At 35.3% G+C, this 16,782-nt stretch overlaps 4 protein-coding genes across 5 annotated transcripts in view; 3 read left to right on the top strand and 1 right to left on the bottom strand.

Annotated features, from left to right (window-relative positions):
• The first annotated feature begins 1,895 nt into the window (after positions 1-1,895).
• On the top strand, positions 1,896-9,269 carry Sosie (oogenesis-related protein sosie). The gene is made up of 4 exons (XM_076424409.1): positions 1,896-3,563; positions 4,370-4,519; positions 7,028-7,162; positions 7,238-9,269. The coding sequence occupies exons 1-4, from the start codon at positions 3,422-3,424 to the stop codon at positions 7,312-7,314; spliced, it is 504 nt and encodes a 167-aa protein (XP_076280524.1). The 5' UTR covers positions 1,896-3,421; the 3' UTR covers positions 7,315-9,269.
• A 25-nt stretch (positions 9,270-9,294) lies between these two features.
• Positions 9,295-11,091, bottom strand: LOC143209118 (EEF1A lysine methyltransferase 2). Its single transcript, XM_076424408.1, has 4 exons — positions 10,950-11,091; positions 10,773-10,871; positions 10,040-10,458; positions 9,295-9,591 (listed from the first exon to the last, which is right to left on the bottom strand). Exons 1-4 carry the CDS (start codon positions 11,003-11,005, stop codon positions 9,494-9,496), a joined length of 672 nt encoding a protein of 223 aa, XP_076280523.1. The 5' UTR covers positions 11,006-11,091; the 3' UTR covers positions 9,295-9,493.
• The window catches only part of Invadolysin (leishmanolysin-like peptidase, invadolysin), a 139,890-nt gene continuing 133,801 nt past the window's right edge, over positions 10,694-16,782 (top strand). The window contains exons 1-2 of one of the 2 annotated variants that reach the window (XM_076424402.1): positions 10,694-10,934; positions 16,466-16,776. In XM_076424402.1, the coding sequence (XP_076280517.1) occupies positions 16,549-16,776 (228 nt within the window). In that variant the 5' untranslated portion in view covers positions 10,694-10,934; positions 16,466-16,548. Of the gene's footprint in view, positions 10,935-11,242; positions 11,370-16,465; positions 16,777-16,782 lie in introns of those variants that run through there. The other variant, XM_076424401.1, reaches the window with a different exon arrangement.
• Positions 11,230-16,449, top strand: Fech (ferrochelatase, mitochondrial). The gene is made up of 8 exons (XM_076424406.1): positions 11,230-11,369; positions 11,620-11,818; positions 11,901-12,122; positions 12,224-12,325; positions 12,468-12,633; positions 12,709-12,816; positions 13,215-13,379; positions 13,453-16,449. Exons 1-8 carry the CDS (start codon positions 11,336-11,338, stop codon positions 13,648-13,650), a joined length of 1,194 nt encoding a protein of 397 aa, XP_076280521.1. The 5' UTR covers positions 11,230-11,335; the 3' UTR covers positions 13,651-16,449.

The raw sequence follows: 16,782 nt of genomic DNA, 5'->3' as shown, positions 1-16,782 counted from the left end.
ATCTGTGTCCCTCATTGCTAACTCATGACGTATGTATATTAAGTCTTCTCGACGCGACGTGTAATAATACCATAATGAATATAATGAGGTACTCATTATTATACGTGTCTATCAGGGATCTGAATAAATTAAGTTTTAGAAAAGTTTTAAGAAAAAATAAGTTTTCTTTCGTTTTTAAACTAAAGACGCACGGTCGGCAAGGTCACAAAAAAAAATAGTAGAACTACCCGATCTACGAAACAGCACGGACTCGAGAGTTTTCCTTAGATCAAGGCACTAGGAAAGAATAGTACTCACTATTTCTTACGGTAATTGATAAATATCAATATTAATGAACAAGTTTTACTGAAACTAGTTTACAATAGCCGAACACAAAACGAAACAAATATTTCCAACCGTTTGCTCTTCCGGCACCTCTTCCATCGCGTGTAATGTAAATTGACTATAGTTGCAGATCGTTATTTCTGAGAGACAGGTGAGATTACACGGCGATGTTTCGATTAGGATACATAAGTTATAGGGAAATCAATTGATCACGTAGAGGTAATTGCATTTCAACAACATATGTATGTCGAGTGAAGAACATGCCCGAGTGCCGAGTGAATATTCATGATCCACTCTTGACGACTTCCGTTTCTTAGAGAAGCACGACGGGAGAAGGAGAGAGCTGCTATAGTTACGAAATCCGCGTGATATGTCGACAGTATCGTTTCTGATAGGATATACCTCGGCTAATTCCATCCATAAATCGCCGGGAATGAACGTTTCTCTATTTCTGGATTCTCTGTAATTGAAACAATGACCTTATATGATCATACGTGGCTAGTCGTCCACAGAATGTACATTTTTATTACGAATGTTTGGATTATTTGAGATCTAGATGCGGCAAACAATTCCGTCTGTCTGAGATCGTTTAATCATTATTGCTTCATTTTGTCCAATTAGGACAAGTCTTGCTATCCAAAACCTGTCCAGGATGTAACTCGCCATTTATGCTCTTATAGAATTGTCTGAATTCGTTCGGACATGCTTCCGGAAGCATAATCTCCGTTGAATGAATCGCTGACAATTAAATGAATAACCCTAGATGGCAAGCTTAGTTTTAAATGAAACTTGATTTTCCAATGGATAAGGAGGTTGTATGACCGTTAAAGCTTTCGTGACTCGTGTAAAACGAAACGCAAGATTTCGTGCACCCTTCCTTCCGAGCGTTGATCAAATTTCTGATTTTTCGACTATCTCGAACCGAACATGAAAGCGAACATGTTAATAATTAATAGGATATTAATATTAACGCTGTGCGATCGAATGGCGACTCTGAGGTGCCAAAAATACTGGAATTACTAGCTCGTGATCGTTAAGTTGCTAAAAATCAGTGTGGAATGGAAGTTTTGAAAAATAGCAGGATTCTGGAGATAAAATATCATTGGAAGCTGAATGCAGATCAGTGACTGCTTTGCAAAATCGATTGAATTACAACTGACAAGCAGAATGTTGGAAATCAATAAACAAATACATAATCTCTCGATTACTGAGTTCGTGCATATAATAACAGTATCGTGGAATCAATATCACCTGAATCGATACATTCGACCATTTCGGTTGTTTGTAATTCGTGAAGATAATGATTCTCCGAATCTCTCTAATAAACCAGAAGCGATATCTAAAGAGTTCACGGCCTCTATTATTTTTTAAATGTACAGCAGTTTCGTATAAAAAAATCAACGACACGAGATCGAAAGTCCAAAAGTTTTTTTAATTAATTGTACATGTATCTGTTCCGGCCGATCTAGACCCGGCTGATCCACTCCAACCGACATCGCGTAGTCGAGCGGATGACGTCACGTCAGCCGCTCGACCCCCCACTTCGCGATACGCCGAACGCGTGATTTTTCGGTTACGCACCTGCTGATCGAGATCACCAGATCACTGTTAACGGCCACCGCGGATCTACCTTGAGTACACCGCTCTCGCGTAACCGCTACTCGAGTCGAATTATTCAGTCGTGGCACCGCATTCTCACATCGTCTAATATATCTCATTGTTGTGATTTGTCGAGTACGCTCATTAAACGTGTGTGTTAAACAACGTGTACTAGCTGCAATTTATAACCCACTGAATCCCACTGATCCTCGTATCCGATCTCCAACATATCCTTTAAGTTATTTTATGATATCATACAGCTTTACAGTAATTCCTTAATAGTATTGAAATTTTAGTTATTTTATGTCATGCAGTTTTTCAGTAATTCCTTAATAGTATTGAAATTTTAGTTATTGATAGCCTAAGTGAGAAGAAACAATGTTCACACGTGTTTCTACTTTTATATATATGTAGCAATGGTTAAAATAATTGCTGCAATTTGCCCGGAAGAAGAGCCTTATCCTTCTCCGATTATCTACAATAAAAACACTATGCAGCAATCACGTCATGAAGTGTAATTACAAAGTTGCTTATTTTCGCGAGATAAAACCTTCGTTTCGTGTTCGGCGAAAGTTTTTACTGTTCGCCGAGAAACATACTGGCGAACATGAAAGTTACAACCTGTTTCGTGGCACATTTATTGCTTCTTGAGAACGAGCTGTGTACTTTGTTCAAAATTATGCTTTTTTCTTGTACTTCGCGGACAGGATGAATGCCAGTGACAATTTATGCTTCTGAAAAATTGTGGAATATACACATTGATCGACATGCAACAGATTTTCACGGAAATGTTCAGATTTGATTTGGGATGTTCATGATTTCATACAGAGGATGGTGATACAGTGCTTTATTCTAAATAAATCATTATCGTGGACCGATAAACGAGCTGGTTTTGTAATTATTCTTGATTGTTACAAGCGAAATTAACCCGGGATGCTTTACTTCAGTGCGATACTGCTATATTTCCCTTGACCACGAGCGACGATCGAAGGAACCAAAGCATACTCCGATTCTTCAGCGACGTGGTAGGCGAACTACGTTTTCGTATAGGGTACATTCTGCTGGGGTAGGTACAGTAGGTGGTGGCAGCACATGGGGTGAAAGGTGGGGGTGGCTCAAAGGCTTAAAAGGCCTTCCAACGTCCTTGTAACACGCAGTTCTCAAATAGCACGTAGGAGTATTACGTATGAAAAATAAGTTGCTTCGAAGTGCGGCGAGAAACCGGTTCGATAATTGTGAAGCTTCAGCAATTATCATAAATTGCAACAAAACAGGGCGGAACTTATACAAGCCTCTTGGTGCACGTTCGAAACAGTTCGAGCAAGATCCTTGTGCTGAATACGATCGATTAGGATCAAGGGGGTTTTTCCAGTGAAGAATAGCCTAGTGTTTCCGGTTCGCTCTTGGAGTTCTGCGATTTTCTAACTCGCAATCAGTGATCAGTGAAACAGATTCAGTGACGGTTCCCTCGCGAAGCCTCAACGATAAGCATTGAGACATGAAGAAGGGAAGAGTCTGCATCATATTTGCGCCGTTCTTTTTATTGCTGTTCTTTGTATCACCATCCGCCACTTATGCTCTGACGACCTTTGGCAAAACCAACCCCCAGAACACAAATCCACCCCCGCCGCCGACGCCAGGTTTGTTTTAACAAACATTCTTAGTTTTATTAATTGTTAACGCGTTACCCGTCGGAGATTGTTGAACAACTCCTCAAAATGGAGGACAAGTTACCTCCAGTAACTTAATTTAATCGATTCTCTCGGCATTATTATTTAAAGATGATTTTTTAGATTTCTTCTAATAGAGCACAATATTGTTAACCGAATTTTATTCGATCTCATGAATCACTTATTTTCATGAGTCATTTTATAAAAATCTAAAGGGTAACATTCACTGACCCAACTACAAGATTTCTCGAGATAAACATAAACTAAGAGCAATTAATTTTTATCAATCAAAGTATGCTTTCTTACATTTTACCAACCCTTAAATGCATAAAGGCTACGTTAATGATTGATATCACGGAACAGATAAAAAAATATAAACTATACTAGAACCACAAGAAAAAATCGCAGATCAATGTTTGAAAGGTCATTGTAAAAGGCATATTTCCATTTATAAACTCGCAATAAAACCAATCTGAAAAAATATTTTTCATGGTAGAATATATTCAGCATTTTTGCCGGCCAAAATCTCAAAGGAAAAAAGCAACTTCAGTTTATCACTCGGTACTTTGACAAAAAATGAGTTTAGGGTAGTGAAAGTAGAGATTTCGCTCTTTCAAGTGAGCCTAGAGTGAATGTTGTACAATTTGTTTACACGAAATTACAAGAGTTTAAAAATCGACAATGCTTCGGTTATGATTTAGTGATGTTTTAATTTTGTGCAGTATTGTAGGTTGAAAATACCGTTTACCATTATGAGTAAAAATTTATAATTGCAGTTGGAAAGGCTCGTGAATGCAAGTTAGAGTCCGAGTGTGCTGGTATACAGAATACAACGTGCATGGCGGATCCACGGGATGGGAGAACGCGCTGTCTGTGTGGGGACTACTCCGCACCCCTAAACGGAGCTTGCAACAACAAATTTAAAGGTAATAAAGACAAAATATTCCGTACAAAAATTATTACACCCCTCAGCCATCGCTTTAAAATTTCTAGTAACTCTTTGAACTCGAATTGCGATTTTAAACAGCCCATAAAAATCACTACACTACAATACGGACTAACAGGGCAGATCGATAGAAAATAAAAAAAGAATAATACATTAACGTGGAGCTCGATTTAAGGTCGTTTAAAGTTTAAAGGAGACCACAGGCAAACTTTTTCGAGAAGAAATTGAATTTCTGAGCGCGCGGCCGACTACTGTCATTTGCATACACTCACGTGTTCTCTTGCAATATGTGAACACATGACGGTGCTGGTCTATGGTTATCTATGCAAATTGGAAAGCTTTAAGAATATCGTTGCGGCCCGCCGCGCCGCGCCTCGTCGCGTCGCACACTGTAACTCACCACTTTTCTCAACTTTTTTTCGGAGAATATTCGACATTTGGTGAAGCGGGTTCAGAAGACGAAATTACGAATAAAGTTATTAACACGGCTGTTATTTATTCTGCACAGGTACATTTTTATCCCAATCCCTTAAACCAACCTTCTCGAATAATGTTGTAGGCGTTTTGCTATTTTGAGCACGAGAAACATACGCGTGCAATTTTATGACTAACCTTTTAACTGTGCAACACGCGTATTTTTAAAGTGTTGACGTTGCCCCGCGAGAAGTATATATTTTATCGATATCCTGAGCAGATTGTAATGTTTTTTAGTTCGTCCTCGTTTTGAAACATTCTGGAAAGTCTGAAATTTACGATCTCATTTTAGCCTTCAGAAGCGTGGCGAAGAATGATAATTTAAGCATCAAATGGTAATTAGTTTTTACATACCATTGCCGTTTTATGATGAGTAGACTGCGGATTTCATGCATTTATCTGAAAAATATACATACGTCGAATACCAAACTGAGAAGACATTAGAACGATTTAATGATATTATTACATTATTTTAGAATTTTTGAGGTCATTGAAACACAAAATATAATTTTATCTAACTTAAGTCTCTTACAATCGACTTGAACAAATTTTATTATTAATTTTGCATAAAAATTCACTGTTTGATGATGGGTAAATGATGTGATATATGTATGTATTCGTCGCACTCAGCTAAGAAATCCACGATTGCGTTATGTCAAAAAGAAACTTAAAGATTGTCAGTAAAAAGTCCTTAAGTATGGATTATACATTTTTAGAAACTATAGAATTGTCGTCGGTTAGTGGTACATGTGTTAAAAATTGCATGAGGAGAGCTTGGAACCATTTAGAAAAATCATTAAGATCGTGACTCCAAAATGAAAATTGTGTCCTTTCACGGTGGATAATATTTTAACGTATAATGTAGAACGTTATCCTGAAACGCAGTACCGTGTAAGCAATCTGTTTTAAAGTAGTGCATCATGGTACACGATTTTTTTCTATTAAGAACGTAGCATTTAGATCATTTAACCAATTCCACGCTCGAGTATACGCGTTCTCGCGTGGCCTAAAGGTTGATCGAATGTTAAGAGTCATGTCAGTAGCGCATTTGCGTAACGTTGCGTGTTAACGTGAAATTACAACGCACCGAGCGAATTTTGTACAAATCGGGGAATTCCTCGGTAGACGGGAGCATATTTTATTCCCACTTTAACAGAATGGGGTATTTCGAATAAAAAGAGGAACCATTGTTTCCATGACGGTTTCTAAACACTCAAATAATAGTCTTTGAAGGCATATCTAAATTCATATCTTGGTATTCTGCGCGTTTTAATTATTTAAATGGAGAAAGTGCACACACACAATTCAGAATATTTTAGAATCTTATTAACCAATGTTTCTGTTGAGTAACAGACTGTTGGATATTTATTGAGTGATCTACAAATCTCCAATTCAGATAATATCCGGTTTGTTTATTCACTTTTGTGCCTGCGTCTTACGTATTGCGTTGTTGAACGCATTCGTTACCGTACTAACGTGAAAAAAATGACTATGTTATATTGTCTATCATTAGAATAAAACAATTATTATCTATACAAGTTCCTTATTCGTCAGGGAGAGGTAATCAAACATTAATGTTCACACGACTGCTATAACTCCTTAAGAACTAGAATACATTAATCAAATTTCTTGGGTAAATGGGAACCCATTACGTATTTGCTCGATAATGTGTCCAATCTCCTCCATTCGCGATTATATCTCGACATCGTTTGGGCAAGTTGTTGACCAATTTGTCAGCGTAAAAGACAGGTAACGAAGTTTACACAGAATGTCCCGCCGACATAGCACTTGGATATATGTGTGCAGTATAAGTAGCTGCTTGTACATACGGAAATGTGTTGATCATGAAAATATATGTTTTAAACGCGGTTTAAATTTAGAAGACAATTATTGTTCTATAAGTAATTACTTAATGAAGACGTAATAGAAATTATAAGTTGTATGTATTCTTCTTGCAAGTGAAATCACAAGTGACTCGAAGATGCGCGAAATTGAACATTTATTTTGCTTTTAGCGCTGCGTACAGCATGCAACGAAGATTCTGATTGCATTGATGGCGCACACTGTGTGCAACGAAACAATTCGATGCCTGGGAGGCGTTGTTACTGTCAAGATGGCTACTACGAAGAAAGTCCTCTAGCGTGTAACGGTATGTAGCTTTTATTTAAGAAATAAACTTCAACATTTCAGTAAAATTGCATAAATTTGTACGTCTCTTTCACAGGTAGTCCATCCATCCTCGCGTTTCACATGTCGATTTTCCTAGCTGTTCTAAGTCTGTTAAAAACAACTGTTATTTAAACGGATTCTCTCGAAACATAAAATATAAATTCCTTGAAAATACAATCTTATACGATATAAAAAAATCTCTTAATTTTAAATTCGACATATGTCATATACCTAATTGTAATAATAATAGAATATAATGCTTATTCATTGAAAGTCATCGTAATATTGTATCCATAGATTATATCTAAAATACATCAATTGGTTTATAACCAAGTCTTTATAAGTACGTATCTGAAATTGTATAATTATAAAACTGTATTTTTGGATGCCTTGTTTGAAACCGGAACATATGTAACGCGAATGCTTGTACCTTGATGATATATGTATGTATATGTACATACATATGTGTGCTTTAATTCTTAATTGCCTTGAGAATGTACGTTCATAATTTCAAATTTTATTATTATGTTGTTTATTCGGTATGTATTTTAGTATCTTAATGCATTATTTTATTGTAATATGAAAAATATTTAAATGAGAGATTATTCATTATAAATTATGATTACCATGTAAAAATGAGTTTAAGATTTTAATGTAATTGTACGTAAGACCTCTAAGCTTCGTTAAAAAAATTCTATGTAGGCAGTTAAGAATTAAAACGATAGTATGCTGATTCCTTACAGTAATAGTTGTATAACATAAGAATGTATAATCTATTAACATTTTGCGAACGAGAATTTTTCGAGTGTTGAGAATGTTTTACACGTGAAAGGAGATTAGATACCGAAGACTTCGACAATAGGAATAGAGAAAATATGTATCGTTTTATAGCGCTTACTTTTTGTCGAAACAACAGAAAATTTCAAATCTATAACCAAAAACACGTAAATATAATTTTGAAATGTTAAAAAACCAAAAAATTATTTTAGTTTTCCTTTGGGATACTCTATTGAGATCTTTTTTTTGTTAAACTATCGAAACTAAATATTGAGTAACATATATATCGTTTTCCCATGCAAAATTTTAGATTTAATTAAAGCAAACATCATATTAATTATAATTTTCACATTTCATAGAAGTTACAAAATATTCTTAAGATTGAATAGCTACGTAAAAAATAAAATAAAAAAACATTTTATTCCATAACTATCTGAATAAGAGAAGAAGCAGTGGAAATGTTTTCTTACAGGTATTAGATCAACACACTATAAACATGGCGAATACAAATAAATATGGTGAAACTCTGACTGAAGAAATATCTGTATAAGCATAATGGATTTTTGAATAATCTTTATTCTTAATTATACACTCACTGACAAAACATAGGAAACAAAATAATTAGGAATAGTACAATAGAATATTTTTATTATTTGCGTAAAAATCGAACGAAATTTTGAAAATCTAAAATCGAAAGACACACACACACACACACAATTGAAACAAATATGTTAAAATTATTTTGTTTCTTAACTTTTCTCAGCAAATGTATAGAGTAACATAATATTGCACAGTGTAAGTAGTGCAACCAATCAAATGTAACAATTAGATTTATATAGACGGCCAAAGATCTCGAATCACTTGACAATTCTCATTTAAATTGCATTAATTAAAAATTATGCTGATTTAATATTAAATACATTTAATGAAATGTACGTTACATGTAATTTCGATAAATTGTAATACCTGATCACGTATTTACAATTCAATGAAATTGGTTTTGTATGTTGGGAAATGTATCGTTTATTGATTAAAAATTGGGTGATTCGATGCTTTTGAGCAACAAAGCACACATAATCATTTTATATGCCAACAATACCCTACTTATCGAAGTGACTGTATACAATCAGATACATAACAATTATGTAAGAGTAATTTACACTAATACGAGGTACTTGAACACAGAAACTTATGTCAGCGCTTATTTTAGCTATGATGCATTTTATAACGTTTGTAACTTAGTGATAGTACTATAGCAATATGCATTACTTATTACTTTTACCATAAAAATATATTACTAGCACAATTGATTTCAGCACAAATAAACATATTTCGGCTGTCTAAGAATTTCATTCTTACATCAACCCTAAGTTAGTTAGATGAAAATTGATTTCTGTTCTTAATTCCAGCACACTAAAAATAAATTAACAGCGTTCTGAAATTCTTCTAATATATTTTCTACTTCATGTTTTTCATAAATGCAAAATATAAATATGAAGGTACATAGAAAACATTGCGTGTATTTTTTAATACTTTATTTACTCTTTTGCAAAACTAATTGTGTTACAGTGTTTCCTTTTTGCCCCCCAAAAGAGAATGAATCTGATGGAAGAACATCCACAATGGTAAGATCTGAAATATTGCACAATTTATTTATCATAGTTACCACTATTATCTAAACTAAAAATAGATATTATTTCTAACATACAGGGTGGGCCGGAAATCAGTACAGTCGGGCAGAGGGTGATCCTACATAAAAGAGTAAGAAAAAAATTCGGTATTACATTTCATTATCCGAAGCTTTATTTTTGAGAAAATTGAGTTTGAAAATGCAGCGAATGCACGTGCTATTGCATAGGAATGGTCTGACGCGTCTGACCATGATCGACCAATTCTACTTCCTGCATATACTAAGCACGCGAACCTGGGATTTTCTCGACAACGAGGCGTCAAACGAAAAAATATTATTCCTTTTTTTCGACTTAGTTTTGCATTTATAATCACCCCCTGCCCGGTTGTACTACGATTTCCGGCCCACACCCTGTATATTCATATTTTAAATAATCGCTGAATGACTAACTGTTTTGAAAATGAGTCTCCAATTCTTCCTTGGTCCAATTACAAGACGTTAGAACTAAATAACCATCTGGTAATAAAATCTTTTTAATAGTTTCTATGTACAGTTTTCTTTTCGTGGCAGGATCTTCTGGATGCAAGCTTATTGCATCGTAAGTCCCTTTATCATGCGCCACTTTAAAATCTGTTGGTAACTCGCATGATCCTGGGTCTAATATATCACAAACTTTCAAATCAATGCGCGACAAATTATTCTCTTGCAACACCTCGCAAGCCAGATCAATTGCTTTCTGCGAGTAGTCTACGCCCATCAATTTTGCAAAACCTTTATTTGCAAGCTCCACTAACGTCATTCCATTTCCACATCCTATATCGATTATTTTATCATTTTCCTTTTCAAGCTTTAGCTTTGTAGTTATCCAACTGGAATATGTTTTAATCATTTTGTTAGTAAATGTGGAGTATGTACACGAGAAGATTTAATTGATTTTTAAAATTGACGAGCGGAGAAACTGAAATTCTTTCTCTAGAATTAATTATTCCTAGTTATTCGAAAGATTATTTATTCGAAAGAATATTCAACCACTGGTCGGTAAGGCATCAGTTAAGTATATGCGGTTTTCGAAAGATAGCGCCACGAGTCCCGAATCAGGACGTCTTTTGCTTATGACAGGATTTACCTTTTGTGGCGAATACGCGTTTTACGGTATTCATCGTGTATTATTTGAGTAACTCACCGTACAACTTTCTGTGAATTATTTCTACCGAACCATATCTCGCCGACGTCCCCGTGGTCTTTGAAATTGTCGAGTTCTTCCGTGTAAATCCTTTCCCAACTGTAAGACAGAATCGTGACTTATAAAGTAATGCAAATAGAGAGTTTCATATTTCTCTACACGGTATGTAATACTTACTAATCAAGAGTACCCAAATCTGACGGACCCAATTCCTCGATGGTACGGTCTGTCATAATTTGATGTGTAAAAGCTTAATCCTGTTTGAAAGTGTTGGATAATCTTATCTATTCATAGGTTTCAGACTTGTTTACTGTTATATTCTGATTAGAAACACCGATACCTGCTACGATATTTAAAAAAATGTTAATAATCTCTTGCCGCGTAATCACGTTGTACGGTACTTCTTTTCCGGAGCAACCATAACCTTCTCGTTGCACCTAACCTGTAAGTAACGCTACTGCTAGGTTGTCACTATCGTGATAGTGCATAAACTGCAATTTTCACATTCGTACTTGTATATTTGATTGTGTCGCATCGTACCTCGAAGTGTTATTTTGTTGAACATGGCAAGTAATTTGTCAACGTTGCTGCAGCTCGGTAAGTAAAAAGATAATGTTTAATAATACCATACTTTTATATGTGTATGACAATACTACGAAATTCGAGGAAATGATCATAGAGTGTTTATATCCTCGAGTAGCGGAATATTCGAAATTTATGTTATGCAATGTTGTTTCAGCAGTTTTTTTCTTTATGTTCGTCAGATATTAAATCTTATTTTCTTGTTTTTATTTAGTAGTACATATTATCTTGTATGTTTCATACATTTTTTTGCACTGTTACCCAGGAAAGCAAAATGGGAAAGCTTTTGTTTTACCATGGCGTTATATGTCTGTAGCGGCGAAACCTAAGCAAATGCATAATGTTAAGCCAAAGACAGGAATTTTAATGTTGAACATGGGTGGGCCCACGAATACCGAACAAGTGCACGAATACTTGTTACGCATAATGACTGATCGAGACATGATCCAACTACCAGTTCAAAGGTTGATTTGCATAGGCTGATATTTGTTAGCTCTGTAACAATTTTTACAAATGAAAGTCTATAATATGTAATGTAAATTACAGTCAATTAGGTCCTTGGATAGCGAAACGTCGTACAGCTGAAGTACAGAAAAAGTACAATGAGATTGGAGGTGGGTCTCCCATTTTAAAGTGGACAAACATGCAGGGTGAACTTCTGTGTAAACAATTGGACAATGTCTCGCCAGAAACTGCACCACACAAGCACTACGTTGCTTTTCGATACGCGGATCCTCTTACTGAGAATACACTGCAAGAAATACAGCTGTAAGAACATTCAAGACTTCTGGATAATAGTAAAATTCGATATTCTGAAAACGTAGACACTTATCGTTGTTACTCATATTATATAAATGCTTCCTTTTCAGAGATGGCCTTGAGCATACAATAATATTTTCTCAATATCCGCAATATAGTTGTGCTACAACTGGATCCAGTTTTAATGCAATATATAAATATTATAAGACGAGGTAGTTGTTCTTGCTACTTGAAACATAATTTAAATTACGTAATTATGTAGAATCTCGTAGACAGCAATCATGTTCTGTTGTCTTAGACAAAGACTTGGCGAGTTGAAGTATTATCTTGTGTTTAGGAATTTGTAATTTGCAGGCAGCTACCTCCAAATATGAAATGGAGCGTAATAGATAGATGGGCTACTCACCCACTGTACATAAAGACAATTGCCGAAAGGATTAAGGAGGAGTTAGTTCAATTCCCTAAGGAAATAAGGGACGATGTTATCGTTTTATTTTCAGCTCATTCACTCCCACTGAAGGTTATTAGATCATAGTACTGAGTATTAGTAACGAGATCTTGTTGAAGGGGAAATTTCTTGAGTCTTTATGTTTAGGCTGTGAATAGGGGAGATGCTTACCCATCTGAGATTGGAGCAACTGTTGCCTTAGTTATGCAAGAATTAAATTATTGTAACCCATACAGTTTAGTTTGGCAGTCTAAGGTACAGACATTGTTTGGATTTTTCGTGTGTGTAACTAACAATTTGTAAAATCAGTTTCTAATGTATAATTCGCTATAACACGCATGTGGCTGCAATTAAATTAATTTCATAGTTTCAAAAAAGTGCAAGTGCTGTATCATTAAATTAAAACAAAATAGATAAGAGTGGAGAAAGTTTTCTTTGTATATAAGATTAAAAATTTCGTCATAAAGGAGTGTATCGTTAACTAACAAAAGGATAGATAATAACTGAGAAAATTTGTGTGCAGTGTATATTTTAAGTTAAATAATATTATGAGAAGAATATATAAAGATTAAAAAATACAAGATTAAGACTTAGTTATTAAGAGACTTTTAAATAATTCAATGGACTGAATTTCATAAGTAATGTGCATTCAGGTAGGCCCTTTGCCTTGGCTAGCTCCCTTCACCGACGATGCTCTGAAAGCGTACGTTAAACAAGGGAAGAAGAATTTCATATTAGTCCCGGTAGCTTTCGTTAACGAACACATCGAAACGCTCCACGAGATGGACATCGAGTACTGCAAAGAATTAGCAGAGGAAGTAAGCGATTGTCTTGCGTAACTTTACGTGAGATTGCCGAGAGAGAAAAATTCTACAATTTGTTTATTTGCAGCTTGGTATTGAGAGAATAAGAAGATCCGCCGCTCCAAATGATCATCCTATTTTTATAGACGCTTTAACAGACATTGTTCTGTCTCACCTGAAATCGAAGCGATCGATAAACCCTAAATTTCTAACACGTTGCCCGCATTGTGTGAACGAGAACTGTTTGCGAAGTAAAAATTGGTACGCGAAAACATGTACGATCTGAAACAAAAAGCGACACAAACAATGTACACATGGTCCGTAATAAATTATTTCTACACGCTGTTAATCACTCGTTATTATTATTATGTCCAATAACTTTTCATTCTACGAAAGTTAACATTCCTGCGTACTTGATATGATGAACAACTTAATTTCGCGGCGCAACTCCGTAAAATAAAATACCGATATTTTGCGGTGAAGTTTTAGCTTCTTCGTTTTTTATAGTTGCTTTCATTACCAGTGATGTTTCCTAAAGCTTTTACCCGAAACCTTTTAACATTGTGCAATTGCCGACTAAAAAAGGATTCGCTGAAAGCAAGTTAATTAAAATTACGTCAATTTTATTCGTTTGCGAGAGTCTGCCCGGGCACATTTCAGTAATTGAATGTGGAGTGTATGCATAGTTAAAACATTTTTATCATATTTTTTTAAATGCTCAGCAATGTTTTAATTATCCAAATAACTTTAAGCGTTCGAGGGGAGGGGAATATTATTTCGTATTTCCGTCTCTATTCCATTGCGTGGTCTCCGTAATTTCCTTTCATGCGAGTTCTTTCCTCAAGGAAACATAGTTTCTACTTTACTATCCAACTTGATTCATAAAAGAATCTAGCTGTGGAAACTGAGATTTATGATTTGTTTAATTTCAACCATCCTGCGCAGATAAAAGTTTTTATTAGCCTACTAAACTCCCATGTGAGTACTTAAAATAGTATTATGCGTGCACAAATATTACGAATGTAGCAAAGCTGCTCTGTTATATTTGCAACAGTATTACTTCGATCATTTCGTTTATTCTTCGTTAATTGTGTTGATTTCTTTACTTAATTGTATTTTTGATGGTACGAATGACGAAATGATGAATTTTACAGTAAGTACATACTTCTTTCAATATGCCTCGATTTTTGTATTATAATTCTGTTAGTATTTTGCAAAAAGGACTTCTTCATTCATAAATATATGCTTCTGTTCTATTCTAATGACGACTTCTACGGTATCTAGAACTACGCCTTTTACGCTTCCAATATTCTCAACATTGTGAATCAAGCAAATACGATTTCTAGTCTATTTACTGCAACAAGATATTATCGACATTCAAAGTAGAAAGCTAGAACGATTTTTGCAGTATTAATGATCACACATTTAATCGGCCAAGGACGATTTCCACAGTACGTAGACGGATATTTAGAAAAAAAGATAAGGACGATTTCGACAGTCAAGACCACTTTAATAATACTTATGACGATTCTAATAATAATTGTGACGATGTTCTGAATACTCTAGATTGTAGTTCATTCTCAAAGTAGAAGGGGCGATAAATTTTTGCAATATTAATGGCCATCTTAGTGAATTAAGAACGATTTTCACGGTATGTGGACGAATACGCTTCAGCGATTCTAAAATTTCTAATTAACCCATTTTCAAGTCTATTGTAAGTTACGTACCACCATTCTCGACATCCTAAATCCGGCAAACATGATTTCCACTTATTACACTGGCTACCGAACTGCCGCGATTATAAATAAAAGAACTTTTCGGCATTTGAAGTAAAGGGTAAGGACGATAACGAAAGTGTTGATAACAATCATCGTATTGCCAATTTTTATGCATACTTTGTCTTCCGATAATGGTTTTTTTTAATAAACTGGAAATAATGTAATAATATTCTTAAATATTCTTAATATTCTGAAATTTCTATACTCTACGTTTGACTCACCCATTTTCGCCATAATTCGCAGTAGTCTGAGGACGATTTCCACTCTATTTACCTACTGCACTATTAAGGATGTTCTGGAGGTATATAAAAACGCAAAAAAATTTTTGAAAATTTGACAAGATACAATTCTTACTAAATTAAATGCAATTACCAAAGTTTGGGTTCGATTCACTGCACCGTTTAAGAATTATAGCAACTTAAAGTTTGCACATTTTAACACGTCTTCTTATGGAGAATTCATAAAATTCCACTTCAAACCATATTTAAACCTTGAAAAAACGCAACTAGAAACTCCAGTTTCTTTTTATATATATTAAAAATTATGTAATTAATTATGTTCAAAATTTATTAGGATTCACTAATGACTAAACAGTTACAGAGCAAAAATTGTCATCTCACTAGCATGGAATCGCGACAACTGTGTAGACCATTGAATATAGCTACAATCAGAGGGTACAATTATTCGCAAAAGTCACTTACAATTTTTTATAATAAGAAGACAATTTTATTAAAAAATAAATATAACATGAAATTCACTAATTAAACGAAAGCTTTTTAAATTAATCTATTTTTTAAATGCAAAATATACTCATGAATGGCTTTTATTGCCAATATATTGATGGATTTCGAATTTCCTGTACTTTTGTTTCCCATTGTACCTCCAGAACATCCTTAAGCCGCTGCGGCTCTAAATAAACTAACGAAAAGGAATATATTCTGGAAGTATAGAGTAAGGACGATGTCCACAGCATCTGAACTATGTACCCCCACCATCCTCAACATTACGAATCGAGCAAACACGTTTTCCACGCTGGTTTACTGCCGACGATCCGCCGCGCTCTAAATAAATAAGAAAAGATGTGCATATATTTCGGTCATTCGAGGTATAGAGTAAGGACGATATTTACTCTATATCTCCATCATCCTGAACATTATGAATCGAGCGAACACACTTCCCACGGTGCTTTAGTGCCTACGAGCCGCCGCGCTCTAAATAAATGAAAAAAGACGTGCATACACATATATTTCGGGCATTCGAAGTTATAGAGTAAGGACGATATCCACAGTATTTATGGGAACGGCTTGTTCGATTTCTTTGCAGGTTACTCTCAAAGGAGTTATTGGGGTGACAGCAGAGAGCGTCTGCCGTCCTCGAGGTATCGAACGTGAGTGGTGTGGCGCTGGATGCCGCGACACCTATATAAATGCGCGGTGTCGGCGAGCGCGCTCAGTATGTGTCATGCCTTCGAAGCGCGAGTGTCGTCCGTGATGGCGGTTCTAGTGCGGTTGAAGATGCAATGCGGCACCGTTATATTGCCGCTCGTCATTATTGTCGTGGTGTGTAGTGTGGACCATGTATGTGGAATGTTCCAGCACCGACACTGCTCTCATCATCATCCCCGGGCGCACGAGGTAAGC

Source organism: Lasioglossum baleicum, chromosome 5 (genome assembly GCF_051020765.1).
Source record: "Lasioglossum baleicum chromosome 5, iyLasBale1, whole genome shotgun sequence".
NCBI classification, from domain to species: Eukaryota; Metazoa; Arthropoda; class Insecta; order Hymenoptera; family Halictidae; genus Lasioglossum; species Lasioglossum baleicum.
Note: the sequence above shows the minus strand (reverse complement) of the source record. Positions and strands in the feature narration are given on the sequence as shown.